The following is a 16,483-nucleotide window of genomic DNA, read 5'->3' on the forward strand; positions in this document are numbered from 1 at the left end:
TTCTACTTGAATATTAACATTTACAAAAGCTGAAGTGGAGACCTGAATTCAAGCCAGGATTTCAACATGCACAATGACAGGGTTCACAGGAAGGCTTCAGATCCTCCCCATTACTGACATTTGGAAGTGGATAGGAGCTCTGAAGAATTTAAAAACCATTCTCAATATGAGTTTCTCTTGTAAACAGCCTTTGGTTTTCCCTGTGCCTACAGGCAGGTGATCTAACATGGGACATGCTGCTGAAATTTAGAGTCACATCAATAAACTTTCTGTTAAGGAGAGTTCACATATTAATTTCACATCACTTCTAAGAGAAAGCGGGAAAATGTACCTCAGTATTTTCTGATTTTTAAATTAAAAGCAGAGAACAGTTTGATTGCAGAAACTTTGCTCCAGGCTGTTCTTAATAACTATTTAATTTATCAGTAAGAACTTATTAATTCTGTTCAATGTGAGAGCAAATCCCTTCATTTTGTCATAATTTTTGTGAAATTTATGGGATATTGACTCACCCTATATGGAAGTCTTAGCACATTTCTTTAAACTTTCTTCTAGCTTGAAACTAAACAAAAGCACAAAAAGTGATGGAAGCAAGATTGATGGAGTGTTGGTGAAGGAATCCAAAACTGTTTAAAATCCAGGCTTATGAATTAAGTTGGGCCCAAGACAGCCCACTGCTGTGAGGAGTGAGGAGCCCTGCAGGAGCATGGACATGGGTTATATTGCCAGTAAACAACAATGCAGCTTCTGCCTCCTACCACTTTTCAGTGTCAGTGGAGAGCCATGTCTCACAAAAGGCAACGACAGAAAAATGCAACGCCTGCATTATTGCTGGTGTGATTGCTTCACAGTGGTCCAGAACAGTCAAGTAAACAAAAGAGAAGGAGGTGTGCTGCTGAAAGGGAAGCTCTGAGGCTGGGCAGATGGAGTGTGCCCTCCTGGAATCACCTGATAAACTCAACATAAATTAAAAGGGGAAAAAAAATGTTGAAAGAGTCGCACTGATCAAAGGGAAAACATCTACTGTGCCAAAATTACCACCAGGATCGTGGAGCAAGACAAAGGTGTGTCTTTTGCCTTCCAGTCAAAATCATGTGCAAAATGGAGGCTGCACTTTGAGAACAGACACACACCTAGCACATGCAAACACCTTCAGCAACAGCCAGTGTTCAAGCAATGCCTCCCAGGTTAAATTCTTACGGGGTTTGATCTGGGAATGTGCTGGAAAAATCATCCTGGGTGCTTTTCACCCTAGAGACAGAAACCCAAACTCAAAGCTTACTAAATCTCATCAAAGCTCATTACAACATGTACCTCTAAACACTTCCAGCTTCCCTTTAAGACATGGTTTCTCTTAAAAGCTGCACCTAAAAGTTACATTGAAGTGGAATGTCACCTTTCTTTGAGTAGAGCAATAATGACACTCCCCATTACATATATACACACACACACACATATATATATATATGTACATACAAATATACATACATATACATATACATATATATATATATTTCATGGCAACAGAAAGTACCATACAGAGGCATTCATTCATATCTGCAGTGAAACAAAGTCTGTGGTGTTTATTAGACTTGACAAAAGAAATATTTTGATTTAGGTGGGAATCACTTCAAGAGAAATAGCAGCTCCTACCCCCAGTTCCAGCAGGAGGCCTCCCAGCAAAGTGCTGCTGAGGGCAGTGGCACTGCTCTCCAAACTCACCTCTCCCTTTTAACACACAGCTTTTCATGGAGCAAAAAGGAGCTAAAATAAATGGCTTGCTATAGGGCTTGATAAATGAGTTGTGAAATCAGTTTGTTAAAAGCGATCATTTTAGTTTTGTTATTTTTTTTTTTTCCTCCCAGGTCAGAAAAAAGGGATTCTGGCTTATTTAGGGTGTGTAACAATGACAGTGGAACACTCCTGGCAGCTCAAGGGCACAGACCCTGGCTGAGCAGCACCTGGGAGCTCTTACCCCAGCAGTGACAATGTGGGGTAACAGAGCTTCAGCTGAACCACCAGCCCTCTGTGCTGACTCAGGGGCAATTTTCTGCACACAGAAATTGGATTACACATCAAAACCTGCTTAGAGAGGAGAAGAGAAAAAGACTCTGGGCAGGCTATGTACAATGCTAATAGCAAGGCTTTCATTATTAATAATTGTTTGTTAAGTGACACCCTCACACTCCTGTCTGCAGATGTGACTGTTAAGGGCAGTCCCTGAGCCAAAACTGAAGACAGATGTGGGCAGGACATGACCAGGAGACTTGGAAGAAATGGCTGGCTAGGACTAGAGTCCCCCCAGAAAGTGCTGAAGGCTGGTTCGACACAGGGGACAGCAGAAACAGACAGAGCATCTGCAGGAGCAACTACAATGGGGGAAGAAATTACTGGATTTTAAACTTACTGAAACAGGACCAGATTTTTTGCTCTAGTTATTGAAGAAGAACAGCCACTGGAAACACCTAAGGTGATAGGAATAGCCTAGGCTGTGGAAGAACTGCACCAGGAAATGAAGAATAAAATATTGGGATAATTTACTTTGGAAATGAAGCAAAGCCAAATCTCCTCTGCTCTCATAAAAGAAGGAAAGACAAAACATGGCCTGGAAAGGGTGCTGGTCTTTCTGCTTCCTTGGATTTAAAGCAAAGTGGCCAAAAGTAGGAAAATCAAACCTTGCCCATTCCACAGACAAAAGGTTTCTGATCCAAAACTAGTTCAGGGGAATACCTTTATCACACAACTTGGAATAATGTGGAACTTGCTGGGGTAAATGGCTCTGAAGCCAGAAAGCCATTAGCATTCAGTAAGGCACTGAACAGGCTTGCCCCCAAAATCCAGAAGACTAAAGACAATATCTGACATTTACTTTAAAAGGAACAGAAAAAAGTCCCACCTCACTTCTACAATGCATTTCTGTCTCCTGAGGATTGAACAGAGACCATCATGACTAGCTTTCCATCTATAATAGCATTTCCTGTATCTTTTCCTGGAGCATCAGCACCCACCACCTACCATTAACCTGTCACTGAGGGGTTTTAATTTAGCAGTTTCTTCTGTATTTAATGAAGAGAAAAAAAACCCTTCCAGAACTCCAATCTCAGCTCGAGTGAATCACCCTGAGGGGAGTCTCCTTCCACAGTCAGGAACATGAAAAGGAGCTGTGCTGATGCTGCTCTCAGAATTCTGTTGGGCAGGCTGGGCTGATGGCAAAGCCCTTCTTCCTGTGCTGGACTGCTCTCATTGTGGCAGACCTCACAGCTCCTCTGCCATGGGGATACCAGGCTGCCTTTGGAAGAACTGATGTTTCCTGCTGCTTCCACTGGGATGCTGCACCTTCAGCTGTGCAGTTTCACCTTACCCACACTTTACCAGGAGGAGGGTTTTTATCTCACAGGTACAATGATAAAAATTTGGCATTTGCTGAAGCAGGTTGGGGAATAGAAGTGCCTTTTAGGCTACACATTGAACTGGTATATTCCTGATATATATTTCCTTTTCCCCAGATCTACTGATAACTCTCTGGTAGACACATATTCATATATTAAATTGGATAGAAAAGAGATAATAAAAAATCCAACTGTGTGACAGATTATTCCCTCCTACTTTTTTTTTGGGGGTTTTTCTGTTTGGTGGTGGTATTTTTTTTTTTTAATTCAAGAATACTTGTTTTGTTTTTTTTTACCAAGTGTAACATGATCCCACAATTCTTAAATGGACAAGTACAAGTCAAAATGCCTCATGCCTAAAACATCCTGCAGTTACCCAACACCTCAACTAACCTGCTCATATTCCAGTATAACCAACACATATATTTTTTAAATATGGCAAAAGTAATACGATTGATTTCTCAATGAATCATGTTGTCTGCACAAGAAATATTACTTCTAGTATTTTAATAAATTGTTTTCTGAGAATTGCCAACCTCTGACAGAGAAATTAATGCAATAAACTTGTAATGGCTCAGAGTAGGTCAGTGGTCTGGGAGCTGCTGAGAACATCCTCAATAGCCCCCAGCAATTCTGGAAGAAGTTGGTATAGATTCTCTGGACAAATGTTTTCAGCTGCACCCTAGCAGGTGATACTGTCCATGAGGTAGTAAACTCTCCAAAACTCTTACACCCAGCTGGTACATAACCTATGAAAGATGTCTATGATGCCTGGAAAAGACATGTTTATTGGGGGTTTTATACCAGCATTTCCTGAAAGGCAAAACTATTTTTCCAGTTTCCTATGGTGGACAATTTAGTTTCAGACTGTAATATTCAGTTATTCCAAAAGGTTATGTTTGGTGTGGGAATCTCTGTCACACAGCAGTTTTGGTTGGTTTTTTCCCTAAAGAAAAGAGGACAATGTACTCTCTTGTGTTGACACAAGTTAAAAGAATTATTGAAAATAAACTCAGTGTTCAAATCTCTTTAGTGCTAAAGAGATGTGTATGCACACACATCAAAGTAAAATATTCCCTATTTAATATTGAAAAGGAGATCAGATATAGCAAACTCCTGAGGTTTAGAGCAACTAAAGAGAAAATACTATTTCTTCTGATGTTCAGAGATCACTATCTGTCTGTCTAGGAATGGCCAATTTTTGGAGATATTTCTTCTCTCCAAGATCTACAAATACTCCAACAAAAGGGGTTAAGGAGAAGCATAGAGCCATTCTAAAAGCTGTCCAAATTATTCAGTGATCACTAGGTGGTTTTATTAGTTAGCCTAGTAGCTTTATTTACAGCCTCAAATATTTAAGTTTTCTAAGTCTCTGGATCAGTACAAATAGAGTAGCTTTTGGTAGAAATCAGGACTGCTTTGGAGATCGAGTGCTAGCAAAGGAATACAGCATTTTTAATGTATGTGCTTAAAACTGAAGATGTTTTTCATACAGAGATTTCTGGAGAGCCCATTTATAAATAATATTTTATACCATTTAAATTGCTGGCTAGAATCAGAGAAAGGGCTGTTTAATAGACCTGGGGCACAATAGCAATTTTCTACCTCAATGTATTGCTGCCATGGAAAATTCTCTGGAAAGCATCAGGCTTCAAAATCAATTACAGTTTACAAATGAGGTTTGCTTTCATGCCAAAGGTTGGGTTTGAAGTGTGCCTTTGGGCAATGCCTTACTGCAGTGCATGTGCAATGGAGTGCAGGATTTTGCCTTCAGGGTCATTAATGTGCTCAAGCAGCTCCTGGGTCCAAAGGTGCAGGAAGAGCTCGGACAGAGCTCTGTGAACAGGCTGGGTGTGTGCAGGGAGGGCAGGCCAGGTGCACAAACCACTCACCACCTCAAACATTCTCCATAGCGTTCAGAGGGTTTCAGCACCCTTTGCCTGTGCCTGCATCTACATTGGGGCAAAACAGTGAAAGTCCCCAGCTGCAGACACATCCAGGGTTCTGTGCATCCCATGTTTTGGCAAGGGAAGGCTTAAGGCAGTGGCCCCAGTCTGAACCTGGGCTATAACACATCTCAGTTACATCTGGATGTCAGAGATGTACGAGCTGGGGATTTTATAGGCACAAAAGTGAGCACATAACCACCAAATCATCTGTGAGCAAAGACAAGGAACTGTGCTCAAGATTTTAAGGACTGGTTTGGAAACCAGTCCTTAAAAACTAAATCCTTTGGATTTAGTTTATTTTTTGAGGAATCCGATCCTTGTACAGTTTCCTGGAAGCTGGACTCATTATTCCAATTACGGACTTGATTAATGTTTACACGCACTTCCAGGAATCAGTATTGCAAGCTTTTCAAAACACAAAAAACCACAAGAGAATAAAAAAGAAAGTAGATTTTGTTTTTACATCTCCAGCTTACTTTTGTGATTTTTTCTTTCTTTCTTTCCCAGAAGAATCTCACACCTGCCTTGGAGAGGTGAGGTAAATTACATTATGGAAGACTTAAATTGTTTTTAGTGATATGAACATTAAAGTCCTGTGTTTTAGATAGTTTTCATTGCAAAGAAGTAGAAATACTCATAATTTCTGTGAGATATTCAGATTATTTAAGTTAATGAGAATGGATTGACTGAGATTTAAAGCAAAACTTTTCAAGATTACAGACAGGGGACTTACAGAATAAACTGATTGCAAACCCAGCAGCAAAAGTATGTTTCTAATTTAGTTGTTTGGTTCTTTTTTTTAAACCTGCCACCACACTGAAACATCAAGGTGATGATGCCGTTGTTCTTGTAAGTTCCTCTGTGCAGAATTTTTTTTTCTCCCTGTGACACACTCCCATGGTGTCAAATGCATTTGTGAACCCATACAAAACACCCAAATCAGAAAGGCTCGGCACAAATAAATCTGATGTGAGATTTTTGGGCTTTCATAGAAAAAACTTTTCTATTTCCCTACTAACTTCCATTTGCAGCTTTATTATTGTTCATTATTTTTACTTTCTCACTGGTATTTTACTTTCGTCAGCTCACAAAAACCCAGAGAACTGCAATGTAGCTACATCACAGAAAGGTGTGTGCACACCTACACACATCCACAACCACACAGAGCGAGTTTTGCTACTGCCCCTCTTCCCCCACACTTCTTTTCTAAAGGAAGATTTAATTTGACATGGAGATGTGTGTGATTATTAACTCCCTGCTGGGCAGCCACAGGGGTTTCTTCCCCCAGGGCTAGCAGCAATTTTTAGAGGAATGGGCATGGCACTTGCACAGCTAATCAGGAGAGGAGGAGGTAGGTCCTCTGCCACCAGGAAGAATGGCTGCAAAGAAGGAATTAATATGCCCCATTCTCTGTCAAATTATAGCTCCCCTCCTTTTGCCTCCTTCATGAAAGAAACCACAGGCCTGTCTTATTGCTCAGCATACATGGACTGTCCTCACCTTTCTGCTTCCCATCCCTTCTGCCTGCTCTGAGAGCTCTTCTGCTACCTCCTGACAGTCAGGTTTTTAACCCACATCAGCTCAGCTCCTGCTCCATGCTTCCCCTGCACTTTGACTGATACCTTCACCATCAAGGTTGTCTCTCCTTTAATTTCCACTCCACACTTTTAGCAGACTTTTGGCATTTTAATCCAGTATAGTCAGAAACATTTTTAGGAGCACAGTGACAGAGTCCTGGTGGTGGTAGTCTCCTCAGAAAACTGGTGCAGAAGCCCTGTTACTCACCTTACTTTAAACCTTGAAAACTGAAGAAAAGCTGTTTAATATGTTTAATATTAAAGCTGTTTAATATTAATTTACATATTAAATACTGTAAAAGGGAAGGGGAGCCAAAAGGATTCTGAGATTTTTTTTTCCTCCATAGAGCCTGTGCTTTTTTCCTCTGTGTTAATGTGACTCCTTTTCTAAGGCTTTACAAATTGATGGACACCTCTCCTCTCTACGTTTAGCTGCTTCTCTTTCACACTGTCTGCTCTCCTTATCCTGTGCCTAAACTGAGCTCCATGCTGTTATGTTTCCTGATTCTACACAAGCTTGCTTCTTGAACAGAATTTTAATGATTTTATTAAATAAGTGCCTTCCTCCTTCAGTCTGTCAGCTACAATATTATTTTAGACCTTATGCAGAAAACAACACCAAGTACCCCATACTGATATGCAGAAAAGAAATTCATCCTGCAACACAGCCAGGAGACAGAAAATAACTGTTTCTTCTGTTAAGATTTTTTTTTTCGTGATTACTAATGTAGCTAGAACCATGAGACAATAAGGGATAGCTCTCAGAAATAGAAAAAGGAGTCAATTAGGTAAAACACCACTAAAAGTTCCTTCATCACTCTGAAGTGAAGATTGCTTTTACATTAAAAGGCAATGTATAATGTACATTCAAAAATGTGATAAATCAGACATAGGGTTAGGTAAATAAATGAAAAGTTGCCATAATTTTAGAGTTTAGATTACATAGAAATCTATGCTTCACTGTCTTTGATACAATCAGTTTACACAATTTCAATAAACCATTAATACAAAAGAATCCTAGGTAGGAATCTTGTTTCCAGGATGGTATTATTAAAATACTTCCAACTTTTGCTTTACTGACACTGAGCCAGGCTGCATCCCACTGTTCAGCCTTTAGAATCCATTACCAAATGCCTCTTTATAAAGTAAAAAACCCAACAAACTAAACCACAAAACACCACAAACACAACAATCTAAGAAAGAAACCTACTCTTTTTTATAGACAAGATTGGTGATACAAGGTTTTGTTCACTGCTCACAAATTTGTTCAGAAAATTATGACCTGATTTTAAAAGTTCTCCTGCTAGAGAGATGCTAAAAAAATATATTATTTTTTTTTTCTAGCTTTTCTCCCCACTGTATTCCACCTCTCCTGATTCAGGTGGGCTGGAGAATACAGTAATTGGAGAAGAATTCTTGTAAAAAATAAGAACAAGAGGAGGTCTACTCCCACTCCTACTGAAGTCAGTAGAAACATTTCTATTAGCTTCTGCAATTCTTGTATCCAGATACTGAAAAATCAGCTGAAGATTTCAAAGAGAAAAGTCCAAATCTTCCTTGGGCTGAATGTCAACCACTCTAATCAAACGTGATTCTACTTTGCCTGCTCTCTCACCAGTTTACACCATGGTGCATGACCACATGTTCTCATACTTGCTCTGACTTCATTTGTAAACATGAATCTGATGTTAAAAATCACCCAGAAAGTCCTACAACACCATCCTTCAGTATTGCTTACTGGAAGACGGCAGAAACTTTGCAGAATTATCTTTAAACAGTGGATGAGTGGACGGTGGTTGTTAGTTTGACCACAGATATGCATTTATATATATATATATATGTACATACATACACAATCTCTATATACATATTATAAATACAATAATAAAAAAACTGTAAAAATATTAATTTTGCTCAAATACCTGATTAAAGTGGGTTAATCTTATGTTGCATTACGCGATCTAGCCCATTGGCATGATGGCTGTGTTGGAAGCCCTAAAATCTACATTAGTTGCAATTAAACCCAGGGAGGCTGCCCTCCTGCCGTCGCCTCGCGCCGTGCCAAGGAGCTATGTCGGGGGTGGGCCCTCGTATCTCAGCATCAGCTTGAAGGAGCGAGCGAAGTTGTTGGCCAGGGCGCAGCTGTGGCTCTCCTGTGCCAGGGGCAGGAGGAAGGCCAGGAGCAGCAGGAGCAGCAGGAGCAGCTGCAGGGGCAGCGCTGCGCGGCACGCGCGGCGCAGGTAGGAGCACACGCCTCCAGAGCGCTTCTGCAAAACACAAAGCAAAGAGCAGCTCAGAAAAACACATCGCTGAGGAGGTCTGGTCCAAATACACCAAACTGACAGGGAGAAGGTCAGAACAGCCCCCTTTGTCCTTGGTCTAGGAGCCAGTCTGGGTGCTGGGCACACTCAAGGTGACTGAAGTTAAATTATGTCTTTTAGGAGAATATTTCACTATTTTCAAGAATTCCCTGCTGGAAACTGTTGTTTTCTAGAAGGAAAACACTGCTGACTTTCTAGAAGAAAGTGATTGCTGCCAAGCCCATTTTCCAAAGTGGTGGTCACACATGCTCGTGCCCGAGGTGCCGACTGGTCCCCTCACAGCCCCCACACAGCACAGAAGGTCTGGGTTTGCTGCTCTCCAGTCAGTAAAATCAGAGTGCTGGTGCCTGGAAGAGAGGAACAGCTTCTGCCCTCCATCAGCACAAAGGAACTTCATTTGCAGCTCATCCAGCCCTCCATATCATCTGCCCTGCAGCACCATGCATTGGCCTTGGGGTCTACAAGGCTGGAGGTCAGAAGAAAGGCCCCACAGTGCAGCCTGCCTCAGTATACCTTATACCTTACCAGGCCCAGCTTAAAACTTTACGTGAGGCAAAAAAAATGAGAAACAAAACATTGATAGTGAAGGAGACATTAAAGCCACATCTATTTCTGTGCAGCTCTGGGGGACATACACAAAGGAGTCTGATTACACCTTTCTCTATACTAGTGCAAACCTAGAGTAGGTCAGTTAACCTCATAAATTTGATCTGGTTTAGCATGACCAGGAGAGAATATATCTATGGCTACAGAATTCAGAAAAGATTAATTAAGAAGGGAGATTTCCACTGGCAAGATTCCTGGGTAACTCCTGCCAATAAGCTGAATTGTGTGAGTTTCCAAAAAAAAAAAAAAAAAAAAGTCAACTCTCTTGAAAAGAAATCTGATAGAAAGGGCTCAATAACCCACTTATTTCATCAAACAAGGATTTATACAATGAGAACAAATGCAGTGCTTAATCAGCTACATTAGGTACCAGCCTACATCATAAATGTCAGCACAGAGCATCCACTGAAGTGGAGCCCACATTTTCCACAAAAGGAAATTAATTTATTGTGTTCAAGTTACAGGCAATGTCAGTCCTCCAGCAAAATTAGGGCTTCTGCTCAATATGGGGTGTTTTACAGGCAACACCATTGTCCCACTATAGCACTGTTGCCTTTTTCCCAACCTGGAAATGAAACCTGAAACCTGAGATAATTTTGATTAGAAGGTAATGTAATGAACATAAACAATCCATGAGAAACATCAGTAGAGAAGATATGGAGGAGATTGATGGTAGAAGTAAGTAATTATGCCTTCGCTATTTTTAATGATCTCTTCCACTGCTTTCTAAATTACTCAGTCCCTTGTAACGCCATATAAATGCTTACAGAATTAATTACAAAGGTAAATATACAGCTGCAGTTACACATCATGAGACAGTTATGCTGCAAAATCCTTCTGTTGTAGTTGGTTTGCTTCCATTATATTGAATGGCTGATGAGATTTAATTATTGTGTCAGGCAGATGTAGAGGCAGCAGAGCAACAGCTCCTTGCTCCATCGTTTCTGGCCCACAGTTCCTGGGTTGCAATTTGTTCACTGAGGCCAAGAAAAACTCAGATCCCTGGACACTGGAAGTGAAGTGGATAAAGTCTTCATGCCAGGGTGTGAGTGGGACAGACTTTGAGCACCACTGGGCAAGGTCCCTGGGTACAGTGATTATTTAATTAAAGCTCCACCAACCTGGCTGCCTCACAGACATCATCCGCTCCTACTGTCACCTGTTCTCAAAGTGCAAGGCATAAGTAGCTGTTTTAATGAAACCTTCCTTTCTCTAGTCCAGAAATGCTTCTCCCCACTGGGCATCATCTGCCTGTGGGCTGAACAAAACCTGGAGGGTCTCTGTGTTTACAGTCAATGCTAAATCTATTATGCACAAGAGCAGCAACTACAGCAGTTGGTTGGAGCTCTCTGGGCTTGTCTCTGTAATGCCATGGATCAGCCACTTCTTGGTGTGTTTAGTGTAAATCAGTGCACTGTCATCCACAGTTCTGTTCTCACTGACAAAGATTTCTCATTCTTAATTCTTCATTGCATCCACAATATGCAGCAATATGACAAATACATTTATCAGAGTGCCCTATCTATAAGGAAGAAGACCCTTGCCAGGTTCCAGAATCCATGAGCAAGTTTGTTCATAGATATTAACAGGTAGAGTTCTGCCAGTAGAAGATCCAATTTTAGTTAATTCTGCATTGTTACAATTCAAACATGCTCTTTGCCCTACACTAAGGCACAGTAAGTCTTACTGCTGATGTTGTTATGGGATAGGATCCTGAGAGTAACTTACTTCACTCCAACTGGAATCCTCAAAAATGTTCTCACAAACTCAAACTGGGACTTAGAAATCCATCTCTCACTGACACAGTTGTGAAGACCACCAGTCTTCCTAGCAACACCTAAACCTTCTCTTTTACTGCTGTCAATCCTTTAGAACTGGATCTGAGAGCTACTTCAACCTGAAACTACTCTTTCATTGCCAGGCCAGCTGCAATACGTCTCTTCCCTGTTCCACCTTTCTGCCTGTGAACTGGTGGGAAATGTGAGCGCTTCCAGTTGTGCCTTGTGTCTGTTCCCGTCACAGCCCAGGCAGCAGATTCTTATGGCCACTCAGGCCTGTGTCACTGGTTTCCTGTCATGACCACATTGCCAATTAGCCACTGCTTTTCCTGCCCTGATTTTTCTACCAATCCAGGATTTGATTCAGAGCAGTTCACTGACTCTGCCTTGATTTCTATTGCAAAGACTATTAATAACTCAAATAACATGTCAATCATCCCATTTCTTAAAGTGCCTTGCTTTTAGATACACTGGAAGAAGCTGTAAAATAGTATTGCTTTTCACAGTCATTCTCCAGAAAGAATTAATGCAAAATGGATTTATTAACAAGGCCTCATTTGCTGTCCTTTGAGCTTTCTGCAGAGGAGGATACTCAGGCTAACCATAGCATATCCTAACATTAGAAAAATCTGTGGAAAGACAGTTACCTCAGGGCAGAACTTCAGAGAAGGAGAAATATTTTGTCTTTATCTTCTCTCCCACCTGCTTGCTGGGTTTATATGTTCAATGAACTTTTGTCTTCGATGCCCAGCTTCTCTGTTTTGTTTGATCACACAGCAAGGTCAGAATGTATTTTAGACTCCATTTGTTGTCATGGGAATGACTCAGCTATAGCAAATGTGGTATTATGATGCCTCTGCAGGACTGAAAATGAGGCCCACAGGAGTTGTGAGAGTTTGGTGTTTTCAGCAGATTTGCAATGATAAACCCTTCATAAATGAGGGCCTCAACCTGTACACACTGAAATCCACAGGAAATTTATCATTAATTTCAGTGTCTGCAGTGAGATTATGCACAGGAACAAATAAATAAAGTCAGGATCAGGAACTACTTATCTGTGGAGGTCAGCAGGTATCTTACAAATGGATTCATTAGTTATATGCCCAAGTTGTTGTGACATGAAAACTACATTAGTTCTACTGCTTTGTGCTTGCTGGAACAATTGGTGGGGTTTTTTTGGTGGTTTTCGTGCTTTTGGGGTTTTTTTGCTTGTTTGTGTTTTTTTTTGTAGGTATTTTGGGGTTTTTTTGGTGGAAATATGAGAGGTGTTAAAGGATAAAAAAAATATGAAGGAAACACAGTAAATTTTAATAGGAAAGAGGATACATTTGGACAAAGCACGGAAAGTTTGAGGCAGTGACTCCCTTTTTGTGTATGAAAAAAAATAGCACTTCAATTTTATTAAGTCAAGATCAGTCAAGATCAATTTTACTCTTTTAGATCAGTGATGTGCAAAAGAGATGCTTTCAGGATGTAGTGTCTGAGACCATGGTCCCAACAGGAAATTCAGGAGGCCAAAGTACAAACCTCTGCTCTACTGGACTCAAAGTGATCAGTGTCCTAGAGTCAGGACACACTTCCAACCCTTTAGCACATTGCTCAAGGTTAGAAAAGGACCTCTTAACACAGTTTTGCCTTTGCAAGAGACAGTTTGAATATATCATTCATATGAGATGGAAAGTTGATAATAAGAAAGATAGAAGGTTGGAACCACGACCCTTGCTACAGAGTGGAATTTCCCTTTCCCAGTCACTCCAGCTACTGGCATCAGTACAGCTACCACCCAATACCCACAGTGCCTGCAGTGAATGTATCAGATATAGGCTCCACTAAACATTCTGAAATCAAATCTTCCTCTGAGAAAAATTGGCAAAGCTCCAGTGAAGTCAACAGAATTTTAATTTCCACCATCTTAGAATAACAGTTGGAATACCTGGGTATTTAGCCAAAGTGTCAGAGATATTTTTGAAACACACATGGAAAAGGAATACGTTGGCATTTAAAAGGAAAATATACTTTTAAAGTTCACCATCAGGGATAAATGTCCTCCCCCTTCTCCCTCAAAATACCAGGACAAGCAAGGACTGTCAAGGGGTGGACGGCTGTGTTTTGTGTAATGCTAAATGCATGCTTGCTCCAAATGAACTGCACTGGCTGTGAAAATTCACATTTGTACTTGATTCATGTTGAGGCATTTGAATGACAAGCATGGGTTTAGATCGAGGGAGTCCTCAGAAGTGAAATCTGTTTGCAGTTAATAACTCCTGACCAAACGCACCGTGAAAAATCACTTGGATGGGAAACAGCAGAAAAGCACTTTAGAACTTGCTACATAATATTCCTGTATAAATTGTTGAAGTGTTTTACTAAAAATCAGTGCCCCCCCTGGTTTGCTATTGACCACATTCCAGGATATAAGAAAACACACAGTTAATCTAGCTATTTGAGAGAGCAGAGCAATATAGCATCTTATACCAGCCTCATTAGCGGGGTTTTGCTGCTGCTTGTATGTCACCAGTGTGCCTGACAAAAATCATACCTGCACCACTGAGTCAGTGATCCAGCAGAGAAAAAATATTTAGTCTGGATTTATTCCTCTTACCTCAGAGTATTTCCTGAGAAATGCACTGCTGCCTGAAAACTTCTGCTCTACCTAGGCATAAAGAGACCAGTGCCTTAGTGTCCTACAGTCACTGCACACAGACACCAGCAGCTATGCCACTTTGTGCCAGGGCTGTACCCAGCCCAAGTATCCTCTATTCTACAGTAGCTGGCACAGATGCATAGGCAGTAAGGCAAGCATAAATAATTTCTCCTTAATATTCTCAGCCTCCAGCTACTTTCAGTTCAGGCAGTGTCCTGAGCCTCATAGGGCTTGTAAATCTGTTTAACATTTAGGGAACCTTTCTTCCAGATACTGTCCAGTTCCCCCTTAAACCTACACAAACTATACAGAGTCCTTCAATGCTGTTTAGCAAGGAGTTCCAGCTGGCAGGGAGAACACATCCTTTGTGTGAGCTTTGACCCTGGCTCCTAGTCCATCCTACAACAAGAGATGGAGAGTTAACCATCATCTATACTCTCAGCACAATTCACTATGATGTGAAACCCTAAATTAAATGCCTAGGCAGGATGAATCCAGGCCTACTTCCACAGTGGGAAGGTCACAACATATTGGGCTCAAACTACAGCAATAGGGACAGATGAAGAACTTCTTAACAGAAGGAACAGATAGGCCTTGGAAAGGCTGAACTACACAGGTAAGGATTCTACCACTTCATTATTCCTCTGACAATAACTAGAGCTGCCAGGAAGGCTGAAACAACAGCTCGCCATACATTCCTTTCATCTTGGAGAGGAGTATGCCTGGATAGGAGTACTAAGCACCACCACTTGTTCTGGTGAAGCAGCTGCCTTATCAGTGGCATTTTGCCACTGAGAGGCCCCGTGTTTCTGCCACTTGAGATCCCACTGGGTACTTCCTCAGCTGTCACTCACAGAGGCAGGTTACTGACAACAAGAAGAGATCAGTTCCAGGGGGACCACAGGCTGCTCTCTCAAACCAAAGCAAATGAGTTTTACCTCAGTGTGAGATTACTTGGAGTTGGGCTTCTCCCAATAATTTAGGGGAGCTGGATACTGTCACCATGGAACTGAGCATCCAACATGCTCTTGGGCAAAGCATAATTCCATAAACCACAGCAGGAACTAAGATCAGCCTCTGCTGATTAGAGGTTATGTGGCCTCTGCAAAAGGACAGTGAGACCCTGAGTTCAGAGCTGATTTTCCTAAGAGCAAACACTGCCCAGGGTAGGCAACCAGCAGTGAGGAATGACTAAGGGAGGCCTGGGATGCCACTGATCCCTGTGCTTATCATTCTCCTTTGCATAGAGAGCTACCAGAATGAACCAGAATGCTGAAGAGAGGTTAACTGCACCCATACAAGCAATTTTACTCAGATGTTTTCCATCTTCAGACTGCTTGACTTTGCAACCTTAATGTTCCTTTCAATTCTGAAGTGCATAAGCATATGCATGTAAATAGGTAAGTATACAGGCAAATTAAAGACTGTATTCTTCCTTAGGGCAGATTCTGGAGTACCTCAACATGGCTGGGGGATAATCTAGAATCTTACATGGAGACTTCATTTAAAAGAAACAGAAAACAAGCCAGCAGTTCGTATTTGAGGTTTCAGCAGCTACATATGGTGGGTATTTCAGAATTTCTGCTGCAAAGTCACTTAGAACTAAGCACTGTGCCATAAGCTACTGTGGCACAAATGGATTTATAAAGGTTAACTTCTGTGTGCATATACAGCACAAGATGCTTTCAGGAGGAGCATATCACAGGACAAGAGCTGCAGCCTACTAACAGCTAACAGTGCTACTGTTAAAATAGCACTGATTTCTATAATTCTTCAGACCTCAGCAAGCAGAAAAAGACCTTAGTCTTCTATATTCAGGAAGGCAGGCAAGTAAAACAACTTCTCCCAATTTCCAGCTTCCATTCATCCTTGCAAGTTGAAATAAACTAATTAAAATAAGCACAGAAAGAATAAAAACTGAAAGAAAGACAAAATGTTCTGGAACTTGCAGAAGAAATTACTGACATCAAAATCTTGTTTATTGTGTCAACAATGTATATTTCCAGCTGCTTTGCCAGTTACTTCTCTCAAGTCAATCAAACTTTTCTTAAACTTCAGCAGTCACTAGATATGATTTAAATATATTTGCATTTTATTTAAATACTTTAAAAATGCAATGTCTTTTAAATAAATAATAGGTATAAAAATTAGAGGCAATGATTAGAACTGTTTTTCTTACAGTGCCTTTTACAGTTGTGTTACAATATTTTTCAGGTATA

At 40.9% G+C, this 16,483-nt stretch overlaps 1 protein-coding gene across 4 annotated transcripts in view; it reads right to left on the reverse strand.

Annotated features, from left to right (window-relative positions):
• Nucleotides 1-1,831: 1,831 nt before the first annotated feature.
• SYNE3 (spectrin repeat containing nuclear envelope family member 3) overlaps nucleotides 1,832-16,483 on the reverse strand; it is a 61,112-nt gene continuing 46,460 nt past the window's right edge. For all 4 annotated transcript variants that reach the window (XM_021549716.4, XM_077783974.2, XM_085580683.1 and 1 more), the window contains one exon: nucleotides 1,832-9,182. In XM_021549716.4, the coding sequence (XP_021405391.3) occupies nucleotides 8,985-9,182 (198 nt within the window). In that variant the 3' untranslated portion in view covers nucleotides 1,832-8,984. The remainder of the gene's footprint in view (nucleotides 9,183-16,483) is intronic.

This window comes from Lonchura striata, chromosome 5 (assembly GCF_050655825.1).
Source record: "Lonchura striata isolate lonStrDom1 chromosome 5, ASM5065582v1, whole genome shotgun sequence".
In the NCBI taxonomy this organism is placed as follows: Eukaryota; Metazoa; Chordata; class Aves; order Passeriformes; family Estrildidae; genus Lonchura; species Lonchura striata.